At 43.2% G+C, this 14,377-nt stretch overlaps 1 protein-coding gene across 1 annotated transcript; it reads right to left on the bottom strand.

The window, feature by feature from the left end:
• Nucleotides 1-686: 686 nt before the first annotated feature.
• Nucleotides 687-8,683, bottom strand: HAUS4 (HAUS augmin-like complex, subunit 4). Its single transcript, XM_004694648.2, has 10 exons — nt 8,528-8,683; nt 6,649-6,732; nt 5,064-5,206; nt 4,848-4,979; nt 4,385-4,519; nt 2,766-2,862; nt 1,990-2,135; nt 1,728-1,858; nt 1,339-1,407; nt 687-1,191 (listed from the first exon to the last, which is right to left on the bottom strand). The coding sequence occupies exons 2-10, from the start codon at nt 6,701-6,703 to the stop codon at nt 1,008-1,010; spliced, it is 1,092 nt and encodes a 363-aa protein (XP_004694705.1). The 5' UTR covers nt 6,704-6,732; nt 8,528-8,683; the 3' UTR covers nt 687-1,007.
• Nucleotides 8,684-14,377: the final 5,694 nt, after the last annotated feature.

The following is a 14,377-nucleotide window of genomic DNA, read 5'->3' as shown; positions in this document are numbered from 1 at the left end:
GCTAGGGCCCTGTCTCCTTCTGGACTGAATACTGTGAAATTTGTTTCCTCAGGGTGACCTCTTCCCACCTTTTGTTTTCAGAAAAAGAAGTTAACTCTCAAACCATATCTAAGGGAATCAGGCTTGTGTCCTGTCCTGTTCTGTCCTGTCCTGTCCTGTCCTGTCCTGTCCAAGCTGGATGCCTGGCTGCTTCATCATAACCACCCCACCGATAAGCCTCTGTAAAAGAATAGTTACCTACTTGCCTTAGCATCTAGCTCTTCTGATTTTAGTCCTTTTTTTTTTTTTTAAAGATTTTATTTATTTATTCATATAGAACTGGGGTACAGGCCAGAGATGCGGAAGGTGAGAGGATTCACCAGAGACAGAACGAGGAGCAGAACAGGCAGATCGACGAAGTATACTGCTGAGGGGAGCAGCGGGCGGATGAGGAGAGGTCTGCCACGCCATGTGGACCTCCTCGGGACAGGCGGGAATCGAACTCATACGGAAGTGGCTTAAGCTTCTTAGTGCTGTGCTTTAACCTGCTGCGCCACCAGGGAGGGCCCAAATCTTTTTATTTATTTTTTCTTTTTATTTTTTAAAAAAGAATGCAAACACCAAGACTGTATGTGAGCAGGCTGGCACTCTTTTTTGTAGTTATAGGTCTGTCTCTATTTGGATCTACTCAGAACCCCTTCTTACCCACAGGACTTCCATCTTTTCCCAAAGGAAAATGACGAAAATCCAAAGACAATATACAATATTTTATTCATGAGATAATCAGATACAATAAAGGGCTGACACTGACAAATAGCTATACATAAAATTATATCAATCTGCTACATTTTCCAAAAAAGACTCAGTCACTGTGAAAATGGAAACCAGGAAAGTGCCTAAATGACCGCAGTGTTTCAAACAAGTGTCCCCACACCCCCTGGCGTGAGGGTGGCCTCCGGTGGGGTGATGTTTTTAGCAGGAAGAGGGTGCAACCTGTGCAGAAACCATGCCTCCGGCCCCAGCGGCACTCAGCGGTAGGCCCTGTTGACTTCCTGAAGGGCCCAGCGTTTGTTCTCAGTTGCCTGCTTGAGTTGGGTGTACTCTTTTACCAGCTTGTCAAACTCTTCCCCGAGGACCTCATAGGTGTTCAGGACTTGTCTAGACTTCTCCATGTCCTGCTCTTGTAGGCGAATGGCCCCCTCCAAACGGTCCCTAAGAACCCAGCACAGAAAGTGTAATATAAGGATTGGCTTCCCCCAAAAGTAGACAGGAAACAGGAGCACCCTAAGATGAATGCGTCTGGCAAAAGTGAGAACCAGCTCTGAATGACTGCAACAGGTTAGAGCCCAAAGTTCTCACCTAATGAGGCGATGAACGTCCACTTTCTCAGCAGAGTAAGTGTCAGACAAAATCTTCAGCTCCTCCATCCTGACACAGGGAAGAAAGACATGTTCAATGGAGGATCTCTGAGCACAGCAGCATTAGGAATGTGGCCACAATACCCACCCATGATCAAGGTTTTGGCAAAACAGGACAAAAAGGGTCACTTTGAGTTCCTAAACAATTTATTTGACAGTAAACCATCTATTTCAGAAGGCTTTAAAATATAAGGCTCAAGAACACTGGAGTAGCTTTTGGGTAGTCCAAAAGCTAGAACTGCTGTGCCATTTATGGACTACTCACAAAGAGATGGGGGTGGAGGTGGACAGAGAGAGGCAAGGGGTGGGTCCACTGGGGTCGAGGCTCACCTCAGCTTGAGGATCATGGCACTGCACTTGATCTCCAAGTACTGGGCATTGATGCGGTCTAGCTCGGACTGAGTTGTCAGCCGGTGCTCCTGAAGAAGCCTCTGTAGCAAGGAGAGGCAGCGGAGAAGCACCTGAGCGCCCCCCAAGAGACAGGAAGAAGGGAGTAAACAAAAAGCAGTGGCAAAGGAAGATCAGAACCCTTTACTTCCCCAAGGTGCGCATGGGGTCAGGGTGAGCCAGAGGCGGCCCACCGCCTGGCAACCTGGGAGTAGGCAGCACTCCTCTTCTCCAGCAGCACCATCTGCTCCTTCTGCTGGCTCTTTGCATCTTGGCACTGCTGCTTCTCACCCACCAGGACCTCTGCCAGCTTCCACACCTTTGCTGCCTTCAGAGTTTCGCTGTCTGAATCTGGGCAAAAAGACAGACGATGGAGGGGAAACCCTCCTCGCTACTGCCATCCTAAGGTCACTTTCAGTGCCCCTATATATGTATATAGCTCTACGAATTCTGTGTTCTTCTAGATTTCTTTTTCTTTCTTTTTTTTTTTTTCTTTTACATCAATGGCATGCTATTATTTTACTCTTTGTTAATATTTTGACAATATCAATTTCTCCCCTCAGAGTGATCATCGGCTTTCCTACACTAAAGCACCAGCAGTCTGTTGTGCTCCCCATTTCTTCCAGATTTTCTTCTGATGCCTTGTTAAAATGACACATGCTCATACTAAGTTTTCTTCATTCTTACCTTTAATTCTATTTGACCTTTAAGTCTTAAATCATAGAAATTAAGACTGAGAGAAACTACTAGCCTGAACACTCCTGTCCGTTCTATTCTGATCACTCCTTGCAGCATGGGGGCATTCAGCTTGGCGTTGGAGGAACCCTTACAAAATTCTTTGCTTTTATTCTGCCAGCAAGGAAGCAAGCACATAAATCTCTCCAAAGCTTCTCAACTTTTGTCCCAAATCTAAAATTTAAATACATTATTCTCATTGGCCTGAAGGCCAACAGCTGACAGAACAAAGCAAGCTGTACTCACCTGAACTGGGGTTATGGTAGCAGAGTAGAGTGAAACACTTCTTTTTGAGCTGTTCCTCTATTTCTAGTGGGAGTCGAGCTCTCATCCACACAAAATCCTACAACCACAAGCCAAAAGACAGATGCAGGTGGAACATTAGAACTAGGAAGATCCAGCCGATGAACATTTATTTGGTAAAAACACTCTCACAGATAACCAAACAAAATGCATCAAGAGACATCAGGGAACTCTGTAGCCTATGAAATTAGCAAAGAATAAATGAATGTCAAGATGATTGGAATGAAAAAGGAGGTACCAGGCTCTCCCTGTTGGCACAAGTGGTTAAAGCGCAGCACTATGAAGCAGCCACTGCGGCACAAGTTCGATCCCCACCAAGGGAGTGACCCACATGGAGCAGCAGACCTCTCCTGCCTTACCCCCTGCTCCCAGCAGTGTATTTCCATAGGTCTGCCTGTTCTGCTTCCCACTGTGCCTCTTGTATCCTCTCACTCCCCACACCTCTGGCCTGTACCCCAGTTCTTGAATGCATAAATAAATCAATCTTTTTTTTTTTAAAAAAATTCTCTTCTCTGATTTACCTATCCCACTTTCATTAACTCATTAACACCAGGGCAAAGACACATATGACCTGGCATGTTCACTTCAATGTGGTTTCTAACAGCAAAAATGAGGAAAGCAACCTCAATATCCATCATTAAGATTAAGCAAATTGGGCTTCCCTGGTGGTACAGGGTTTAAGTCTCAACACTGTCACATTATTACCACTGTGGCCTAAATTTGATCCGTGGTCAGGGAGATGACCCACACAGGGCACAGCAGACCTCTCCTGTCTTGCCTACAGCTCCCCTTAGTGTATTTCAGTACATCTGTCTGTTCTGCTCCCCATTCTGTCTCTGGTAAATCCTCTCACCACCTGCCCCTTTGGCCTATAACCCAGTTCTTATATGCATAAATGAATAAATAAATCTTTAAAAAGATTTATTTAAGTAAATCATACTACATCTATACCATGGAATCCTACTGGAAATACAGCAAGAACACTAAGTACACTAATTATGTGGACATTGTGCTAATAATGCTGTAGGACGTATCATCTTATTTAAAGATTTATTTTATTAATGCATACAAGAACTGGGGTACAGGCCAGAGGTGCAGGGGTAAGAGGATTCACCAAAGAAAGAGTGGGGGGCAGAACAGGCAGAGCTATTGAAATACACTGCTGAGGGGAGCAGCGAGTAAGACAGGAGAGGTCTGCTGAGCCATGTGGGTCACTCCCTGACCAGAGATCTATCTCATCCTGCAGACAGATTGATACTGCCGAAACTTAACCTCTCGTGCCATGAGAGAGGCCCAGGAAGTATCTTATTTGGGGTTATTTATTATCTTAAAAAAAAGCCCAAAACTTATTAATTGAAAACAGATTATATACTATACACAAGAATGGGAAGATATAATACCATTTATGTCAAGCTAGTATACAGTAACACTGCATACCTAGATCTAATATGAGCTTAACCAACATGAATTTGTATCATCTTTACAAAACAATAAAGTTTAACAAAAATAAGAGAAATTGAGCCATGCTGCTGCTTCAGTCCCACTGTCTGTCCACCTCCAACCTGTGAGGGCGGCATGAGCTCCAGAAGGTCCGCTTGCTCCAGCCCCAGCAGTGGAGGCGTCTCTCTCTCCCGGCTTGGACCCAAAAGCTGTGTCAGCTCAGTCACAAGCAGCCGCTGTTCAAGGGTCTCATGAAACTGAGAGAAAAAAAAAAAAAAAGTAGTTACTATAAAACCTCCTCCACCTCACCTCCTTAACTCTCATGAACCAGTTCCTCACATGTTTTCAAAGTCCTCTGCCATGTTACCCTCTTCAGATCGTTTCTACCATTGTCTTCACTCCTCAAATCTTTCTTTTCAAAAACCCTAACAACATACATCTTCCCTTATAAATACAGTCCGTTTCTTTTTGATAACCATTACTTAAAGTTCCTATTGCTCCCAGATCATAATCAAATAAAGCCATAACTGGCCCGGTCACTCCTATAGCTGGTAACCAATTCCAATATGGTCTCTCTTGCCTCACCTTTTTGTCCTCAGAAGATAAATCTGCGTCTTGTGTCTTCACATAGTAGTCTATGAGCAACTCTTGAATGACCCTTTGTAAAATCTCAGACCTCAACCATGTTGTCTTATGCAGTCGAACTTCCTGCCATGCCTACAAAACAAAAGACCCCAGGGAGGCTCCTTCCTCTCTAGGAAGATTTGTCCTTCCTGTCATCCCTGCTCCCAAGACCCTTACCTGAGCCTGCTCCTTCACCAGGCTGAGGCTTAAGCAACTCTCATCCACATGTTGGGAGAGATTCAGCAGCAGTTTGCTGAAATGTGGGTTCTGCAGCAGGTCCTCTTCACTCAGGTTACATGGAGGAAGCTGTTTGCTACACACTTAGTGGCACGTCCCCCACAGTAACAGAAAGCAAAGGAAGTATGGCCTCTTATTTTATATAGTTGAGCATAATGTTAGCGTAATACTCACTTCCTAGATTTTTAATAAAGAAGTTTTTTAAAGCAAATGAACATTTTTTTAGTACATAAACTAGGGGCAGTATTCAAAGTAATAACATTTATGTTATATACAAGGATACTATTCAAGAATTAGGAAATAAGTAGCTAATAAAACTAAGATCTTAATAATGGAAATGCAGTTAGAAAATATTAGACAAGCAGAATCAATAAAAAGGAATCAACAATATCCAAAATGCCTCATTTACATAGAATAACAATAGTTCTTGAGGAAGGTGGAACATATGGAAAGTTTCAATTTTGGATATGCTCTCTAGTTGCATAAACAAAATTGAGAAGGAATGCTTGTGTGTGTGTGTGTGTGTGTGTGTGTGTGTATAGAACTGGGGTGTACGACAGAGATGCAGGATTGGGGAAGTGTGTGTGGGGGGGAAGGGACTCACTAGAGACCATGCAGGGAACAAGGGGAGCAGTGGGTGTCTGCTGTACCACATGTGGGCCAGCTCTGACCAGGATTCTGACTTAACCCCTAGACTACCAGGGAGGCCCCTCAAGGGGCTTTCTTCCCATTTCTTTTCCTACATGTTTTTCTGCTGGGGGTTCCTGTGTTGCTTTTTAAAAAGATTTATTTTATTTGTTTATTCACCAGAGACAGAGTGGGGAGTAGAACAGGTGGATCTACTGAAATACACTGCTGAGGGGAGCAGTGGGCAAGACAGGAGAGGCCTGCTGTGCCTTGTGGGTCAGCAACATGGCTGGGGACCAAAAACTCATGCTATGGTGGCTGGTAATAGTTTGATAGCGCTGAAACTTAACCCCTGCACCTCCAGGGAGGCCCTGGGGTCTTCTGTTTTATGCCTACTTACCAAACACTTAAATTTACATTCACTGGAACATAGTTAAAGTCACTTTGGACAATAAGACACCTCTTTGTTTTTTCCCCTAAGGCCCTGAAACATGAATATGAAAATGGCCCAAATATAGGCCATTCAAGTTCTTGAAGGACTTGAGATATAGAAAGGATTTGAGATATGGAAGAAATCAAGATATAGAAGGATCTGCTATTTTGGAGAACAAGATGTTTGCTGGTCACCCTTCTCTCCAGTGTGTGCATGCTGAGAGAGCATGGCAGCATCTTGAGATTTCAGTCTACTACACAAGCAGGTACTGAACAGGAGTGGGTGTCACCTGCTTTCCAAAAGGGTATTTAAGAACCATGTATTCTCATTTCCCCCAAAACATAGGCTTCTGTGAGAGACCCCATATTGGTGAATATTATAAATCCTTTTTATTGTGGAAGTCAAGAACCTGAGTAAGAGCTGTCTGGAAAAGTCATCAAACCTCTTGCTAATGGCTATCCTTACCTTGCTGGAGTATCTCCTGCCCTTCCCCAGGTGAGCAGAAATCTCCAGATGCCATCTGATTTTTTTGGGACTCTTATCTGTGGACTGAGTGGGGGGTGGGGGAAACAACACAGAAAGAGGAATAAACTGCCTGGCTGGTTCAGAGGAAACTACCTTGGATTGGAACATCTGCTGTCTACAAGCTTCAGGGAGAAGGGGGACCTCAGATATGCCCCTTTTAGAGAGGTACAACATCATACATCCTGGTTCCCAAGCTCTTACACAAGTTTTATGGACAAACAACCTTATAAATGGCAAAACATTTTGCATTCCAAGCACATAAGTGTTTCTACTTGTTCCAAGTTGTCTAAAAATGAGCCTCTTGTGGAAAGAAAACTTTCCAATTCAGTAGTCTATAAACAGGAGGGTTAACCTCCCCCAACCATTATGTCTAAGTTAAACTGAGTGCTACTTTCCAGTTATGAGTGAATTGGGGGGGGGGGGGGGGGGGGGGAGAACAAGTCTGTTCCCAGTCCCCCAATCAAATAATTTAGCTATCAAATTCCATAATACTTTCTGTGCTTCTTTAACTTATTTCAACTAAGATCAGTTAGTGTCTTTTTGATTGTTAATTCTAGAATCATCCTTCAGCAGTGACAAATCATTCCACACTTGAACAACTGGCTTTCACACAACAGCAGTGGTAAAGAGCACCTAGAGGAAAGAGCATGACAAGAAGACTGACAGGAGGTCAGTGCCAAAGGATCAACCCAAAGGTAGTTAAGGTGGTTGAGGCCCGGATGTGAGCTGTCAGGCTTTTGTCAGAACATGAAGTACACTGCAAAGAATGACATCAACACAAAGGGCCAGTAAAGATGGGCACAGATTGGGCTGGGAAGGCAAAATTTTTTCCCTAGGCATCTTTTTCCTTTTTGCATCCCTCCCCCCTTTTCTGTAAGGCATCAACTCCAAAGGGCAGCTGAGATTCCCAAAGCACAACAGACATTGAAGGTTATTATGATTTAACAATTCGTGTTCACAGAACATTTGGTTTACTCCCTCCTTTTATGAGTAACATCAAAGTAGCTACTCATCTGTTTTGTAACATGGTCTAGAGGGGACGCAGCTGAGGAGTCAGAAAGCAGGGACTTAATTCGCAGCCCAGCTGTGTAGCTTTTGTGTGAATCGAAGGAAAATACATTTTTTGTGCCAAACTTTTTCCCACCTGCAAAACTGAGATAACGATTCTTGCCTTGGATGAGGCATTAAGAATTAATAATACAATCGACTTGTCAACAAAAGGCACTACTTAGTTATTATTAAGTTCAGTGTTCTAACAGTTCTGTTTATCGTTTATCTACAAGTTCTGAAGGCAAATTTCGCACACGGAAAAGACCAAACCAAATTTCAAAAAAGTCAGCTGTTTTTCTCTCTTTAGAGGGACTGCCCACTTCAGTTTTCTTAGGGTGCTTTTCTTCACCCTTTTTAAATGTTACGGGGCGTGAACGGTGGCTGCAATCAGGCTCGATTCTCCACCCTCTGCACTCAGACGTGTTAAAACGCTGCTACAGGGGACCCAACCATTTAAATGCTCTGACTCAGGCGTCTTTTAAATTCTTAGAGCTGTCTTTACACGCTGCACTGAACGTTAAATTGATTTTACAGGTATTTTCACAAGATGTGACCCTTACAGGGCCGAGATGAATCAAAATGCGGAGCGGGCTCTCCGGCGCCTACTTCCCTTCGGTCTGGACAGCCAAGGATTCCCAAGGGCGAGGGCGGACTTGGCGGCCGGAGACCTAGACTGGAGGCTGGCCAGAGACGGGGGCCGGCCGGACTGACCCCCACCCCCAGCGCCCCTCCTCCCCCCGGCGCCGCCCGCAGACCCTGTGAAGCAAACCTGCACCCCTTGGGGCAGCTGAAGCTCCCGAGGCAGTGCGGGGGCTGCTGGGGAGGGCTGGCCGGCAGCTTCAACACTGGGGACCCCGCCCGCGACCGGGCTCCGGAACCTCTCACTCGGGCGGGCGCCGGGGCTGGGGGAAGCCAGGCTCGGAGGACCGGCGGGAAAGTCGCGGGAGGGGAACCGGCCTAAAGAGCACTGAAGGTCGCGTGGGAGGGAGGGGGCGGAGCCACCCTCCAGGCGGGAACGGCGGGCCCCGCCCCTCGCCGGCGCGCGGCCTCAGACCCCAACGGCCGCGAACCGGCTTATGGAGAGCGGTCCGGGAGAGGGAGGGGTCTCAGGAAGGCCTTCTGCCCTTTCCAAACGCTGAGCAAATAGTAACTGCTAGTTTTTTGAGGGCCTCCTGAGTCAGGCACTATGCCACATGTTTCACTTCACTTCCCTTGTTTCTCCCTGTTTGGTGAGCAATGCTTCTTACAGTACCTTCGAGAAGTCACTATCACACCCTTTTTTTACTGAGAGGAAAGCTAAGGTGCAGAGAGCTTAGGTGGTTTATTCCAGGTCGTGGCTCGCAGGCCTGTGCCCAAAGGCCTCCAAACCTGCCCCGGCAGCCGCGCACGCTCAGTCTCCTCCCTCAGCGCTGCAGAGTGCTGCCCCATGGGGCTGGGGCAGCTTCTTTCCTCCCTGGCTGCCCCCTCCTCCATCTCTCATTCACCTATATTTTTCTTTCCCTTAAACTACATGGCCATTTATTGTTTTCCTAAAGAAGTCTAGAATTGGAGGATCCAAGGCTTTTCGGAAGCTCCGTGGTTCAAGGTGTGTGTTTTTTTTTTTTTAAGATTTATTTATGCATTCAATAACTGGGGTACAGGCCAGGGGAGGGGGTTGTGGGGGAGTGAGAGGATTCACCAGAGAGAGTTGGGAACAGAATAAGCAGATCTACTGAAACACACTGCTACAAGGGAAGCAGCCTGGAGACCGGAGAGGTCTGCCACACCAGGTGGGTAACCTCCCAGGTGGGGAGTCGAACCCATATTGCAGTGGCTGTAGGTAGCTTCGTAGTGCCACACTTTAATGTTAGGGCCACCAGGGAGGGCCCTGCAGTTCTTTTGCATTAGTCTCATGGCCACAGTGTGGCTTGTGAAGTTCAGTAACTACATTTACCAGCAGCACCCCAAGCAGGTAGGGAGGGAAACCTTCCTATTACAGGCAAAGATCTGGCCCAGAAGCAGCATGGAGACTTTCCTCCAGGTCTATTGGCCAGACTGGATGACCTGCCCAGCCCTAGACCAATGAGCAGAATGTCTTTTATTTGCCTCCCCAGATCTAGAGTGGACTCTGGAGTATCCTAAGGAGGCCACTAAGGACTACCTGAAAAACTTCAGGGTTTCCACATTCTCAGGCTGGTTTTGTAACTGGGTGGTCCCTAGGAGAAGGGAAGTTCCAGGTTCCCTGCCCCACCCAGAAGGAGGGTGGAACTGAGCAGAGAAAAAGGAGAGAGAAGAAGAGAGAAGGAAGGCAGAAGGCAGATGGAGAAGGAGACCTAAGGAAGCCACATGGAGCAGCAAACATGTGATGAAGAAACCGGGCTTGTTTCCTGACACTGGACTGGTTAAGGCAGATGTGGGTGAGATACCTGTAGGGAGGTGACTATGGCAGTGTTTATATTGATTTTGATTTTGCTCTTTTCCTCTCAGATTTGTCTGGCCATTTCCGACCCTTTTCCATGGGTCCTATCCAGAAGGTGCTTTAGTCTTGTGGCAGGCTTTCAGGCCTTGCTTTGGGCCAATCCCTTTTGGGTTGACTTCTGCCCACGAGGGGATGGGTAACTTCAGGTGTTTGATTTAGAAGTTACATTCTTTGTGTTCCATATTGTATATTCACTGTATTAAAGTCACTTTTCATTAAAGCTTTATATGTTTTGTCTTGTTGCGGCGGATGGCAGAACCCACTTAGAGCAGGCAGGTTTTGAGGACTTCAGTGGTGTCTCTCTCTGAACTGAGGTGCCCTATAACAGTTTCAGCCATTCAGGGATCCCTGCAGGTCAGAGGGAGATAAGACAGTGGTGGGAAGAGGGGATAAATCAAGTCTCTCCCTGGGCTTGGTTCAGGTTGGCTGTCATCTTTGATCGTAGGCTGCTGGTGGCCTTTAGAGGTGGTGGTCCCATCTCTTTGACTTAACCCCACACCCATCTTCTGTAAAGTTGACTGGTATCTAGACAGGTGAGTTATTTCAACAAATAATATTTGATGCCAAATAAATTGTACCAAACTTATCAAGTCTCTTGCATCAGAGAAGGAGCTAACTGCCTGGATTGGTAAGAAAGAATCTCAAGGCTAGGTAGAGAATTCTAATGATACATAGAGAAATAGTGTGATCCAGTGCAGAACATTTATATCCCCGGTCATCTTGTCAGCTACCACTTTTCATACTTATTATTAAAGTGCTGTCATTTTCTAAGGCTTTTAAAAATCATTTATGCTTCCTCAGCTCTGTAGTGCAGCATCATTAAATATCAGGCATAATGTCCCTAACAAATGGCACTTGGAACAAAATAGCAAACATGCTTTTGGTGACTCAGAGCTTATCAGAAATCTACTGAAATCTTGTCTGTCAGATTTGCCAAGTTTTCTAATAGGCACAAACAACGCGAAGCTGTGGCTAAACAGCTGTAAAGTACAGTTTACAATGAGGAGGTGAAGGCCTCTCCAGGTAGAAGTGTAGAGAAGAAGCTTTGAATCAAACCTTCATTTGCAATTATCTGTTCCATCTCTGTCTCAAACAAACTGTGTGACCTTGAGCTTCAGGTTCCTTATCTGTCAAAAGGAAAAATTAACATATTTCTAACTCCTCCAATCTCCTAGTGTTGATGTAATGATCAAATGAGATAATGGCTGAGAAAGTTCTTTGGAAAGACTATCAAAGTGAGATGTTTTTAAACTGACACTTATTAAGCACTTATTAAGTGCCTTGGGAGAGACATAAAGATAAAGATGACCCAGCCCCTGCCCTGAAGAAGTTCATATTCTAGTTGAGAAGACATGCACATGGAAAGCAGATAAAATAAGGTAACAAAAAGATGTCAAAAGAGCAGTTTAGACTGTAAATACTGGAGAAAGTTGAAGATGTACAGAAATCTTTCTGCAGGAATGAATAAGAAATACCATAAAATAAATCTTAACCTAGCCAGGAGAGAAAATTTGAATTATTTAGAGTGGAGGAAACATCCCAGCAAATGAAGGAAGCGATAGGGAGTCCAAAACTGCATTCTAGATCCAAGAGGAAATTGGATCAGTTGCATGGAAGTACTTTGTAGGCCAGATCTACATAAGATCAGAAAGTTGAGCCGTTAGACCGACAGTTAAGACCACAGAGTAGCACTGAAAAAAGGATCTTACAATCAGAGGTCATCTGGTGCCCTTGAGAAAGAAAGAATTAGTAGATCACCCCTGGAATCTATTTTCTTAGGCTCCCTCCCCCTTTCCCTGAAGTAAAAAAAAAAAAGAAAAGAAAACCTTATTGAGGTATTTTGGCATGTGATATTTAAAGTGTGCAATAGTTTTGACATAACTACACATCTGTGAAACCATTACCACACTTAGGACAGTGAATGAATGCATCCACCCCTAAACTTTCTAGAGTTTTATATAAATGGAATGAAATTGTGATTTATCTATAGATATTTATATTTGGGTCTGGCTTCTTTTCACTCAGTTAATTTTGAGATTCATATGTTGTTACTAGTATCAATAATTCATTTTTTTTAGTTCATGTCTTTTTATTAATGAGAAATATCTAATTTTCTTTAAAACTGTAATTTGTGGGGGTGCATCGAAGGAGGTACTTTCCCCAAGACCCTTGACATACAAAAGCACTTACTTGTTTAAAGAATGAATTTTTTACCACTTCTACAGTGTTAATACCTTACAAAATTTTATTTCTTCCGAAAAATGCTTGGCCTTTCTGGGCCTGTCTCTTCATCAGTGTTGTTCATCTCACCTTCTGCTGTGCCATATGCAAAGTACAGTCACTCACTTTTTAAATGTCTTTAATGATAAAGCCAAGAACATGCTCAAGTATTCCTGAGTTGATTTTTTTGGGGGGGGAGGGTAGTGTTGGAAAGGCATGTAGAATAATTAGCTAGGTATAACTCCTGCTCAGGATCTAGTTCTAAAATCTTGAAGACATTGATTGCTCTTAGAGCAAGCATTCAAAAGATAGTCATGTATATGTTTTTAACTTGATGATAAATGTAAATGGAAGTCTGAAAAAAAGTCTACTTAACCTTTCAGACTTGGATATTTCTTTGTTGCATTGTTTAGAATTATGGAGAAGAATGGAAATGTGCTGGGGCTATTTAGGGTTCTGCTTCCTGCACTATCGCTGGGAAACAAAATGATGCCCCAAAGATAGATATTTCAAGTGATTATGTAGAATTCTACTTATCCAACTAAAGGAAACTTTGAGTAATTTGTTCTCACATTGATAATTCCTGGTTTAAGTAATCATTCTCAAAGCTAGGACATTGACATAGCCATTGGACCTTGGAATCACACATAATTGAGCAATTGTTTAGAAAAACTTAAAAAAAAAAAGTCACATCACTTTGAAAGTATCTGAAGACAATGGCAGGAATATATTATGGTGTTATAGATCAGGAACTAATTTCAGAAATAAAATTTTTTACAGGCAGTCAAGAGATTTTAGAATTATTTTCAAAGGTGTTCACTGGGAAATGTAGGTATTCAAAGCCACAGCTATTGATGATTAAGCTAGAAAATTTCACGCCCATTGTAAGTGATTTAAGAAGAAAACAAGTGGATAAAAAAATATGTAATCAACCTATGACAGCAAGTGAAAATTTCAGAACAAATGTTCATAATGTACAATTTTTGCAACTGTTTAACCTTGCCAAGTGTGTATTTCAAACCAAGTCCCTGTGGCTTCTAGGATTGCCTGTCCATGAAAACTTTTGTGATACAAACTGGAATGAGATCAACTTTACTCTGAGACATTAATATGTAAACATTAATATATAAACAAGGCCTTGTAAGAAATTTTTTAAAGAAATGCTGAGTAATTTGGCTCAAAAAAATGGCACAGATTGAAACCATTTTAACCAAATAAATATGAGACAGTAAAAGAAATTGATTCAAAAGACAAGGACAAGTATCATTCTGGAAAACTAGACATGAAGCACTACCTGTGCAGTTCATGTTATAATGGGTCCAGTGTGCTGCAGTAATGCAAAAACATGTACATGATGAAAGTATTTCCTTGGATTTAAAACTGATGATGACACTGTCTTATACTGAATGGCATATAAGAGACTTTCTCCTTTAAAAACTGTTTAAGAACCAATGGAAGAAAAAGACCAACTGACAGGCATTTGGAGTTTCATGCTTGGGAGCAACACACATTATAAATTTTGAAACGACTCTTATGATTTTAGGTGTTATAGCAAAGAACAGCAAAACCTTGAGGAAGTTAGCAATTTCGTATACTTTTTTATATTTCAGTTACCAAAGAGAAATTTTGCTAAAATAATTTATAGTATGCAACCACGGTAGCTAAGTAGATTAAGTACTACATCTGGGCTTCTCATGACTGGTTTCCTTATAAAAGACCCAGGCAAAAATAATTCTGGAATGGATGTTTTTCCCAGGAAGCATTCAAAACAAATTTATTGGTGCCTTCAAATAATTATTAATTGGGAAGGAGGTCGAGTTCTATGAATGGGGAGCCCATCAAAATCCAAATCAAGATTTTTTTTTTTTGAAATTTTGGGTAGAATCCTCTTTGACTGCAATTTTTTTATTTTTTATTATTATTTTTTATTATTTTATTTTT

Source organism: Condylura cristata, unplaced genomic scaffold, assembly GCF_000260355.1.
Source record: "Condylura cristata isolate star-nosed mole 26May11 unplaced genomic scaffold, ConCri1.0 scaffold00045, whole genome shotgun sequence".
NCBI classification, from domain to species: Eukaryota; Metazoa; Chordata; class Mammalia; order Eulipotyphla; family Talpidae; genus Condylura; species Condylura cristata.
The sequence above is the reverse complement of the archived record's forward strand: the minus strand, read 5'-3'. Positions and strand labels throughout refer to the sequence as shown.

Bases quoted from the DNA above. Each gene is read 5' to 3' on its own strand.
- HAUS4 (XM_004694648.2), bottom strand. From the start codon at position 6,703: ATGGCATCTGGAGATTTCTGCTCACCTGGGGAAGGGCAGGAGATACTC. The intron at 4,980-5,063 runs GTAAGGGTCTTG...TTTGTTTTGTAG, and splicing joins TGGTGAAGGAGCAGGCTCAG to GCATGGCAGGAAGTTCGACT. The intron at 4,520-4,847 runs GTGAGGCAAGAG...TTTTTCTCTCAG, and splicing joins TATCTTCTGAGGACAAAAAG to TTTCATGAGACCCTTGAACA.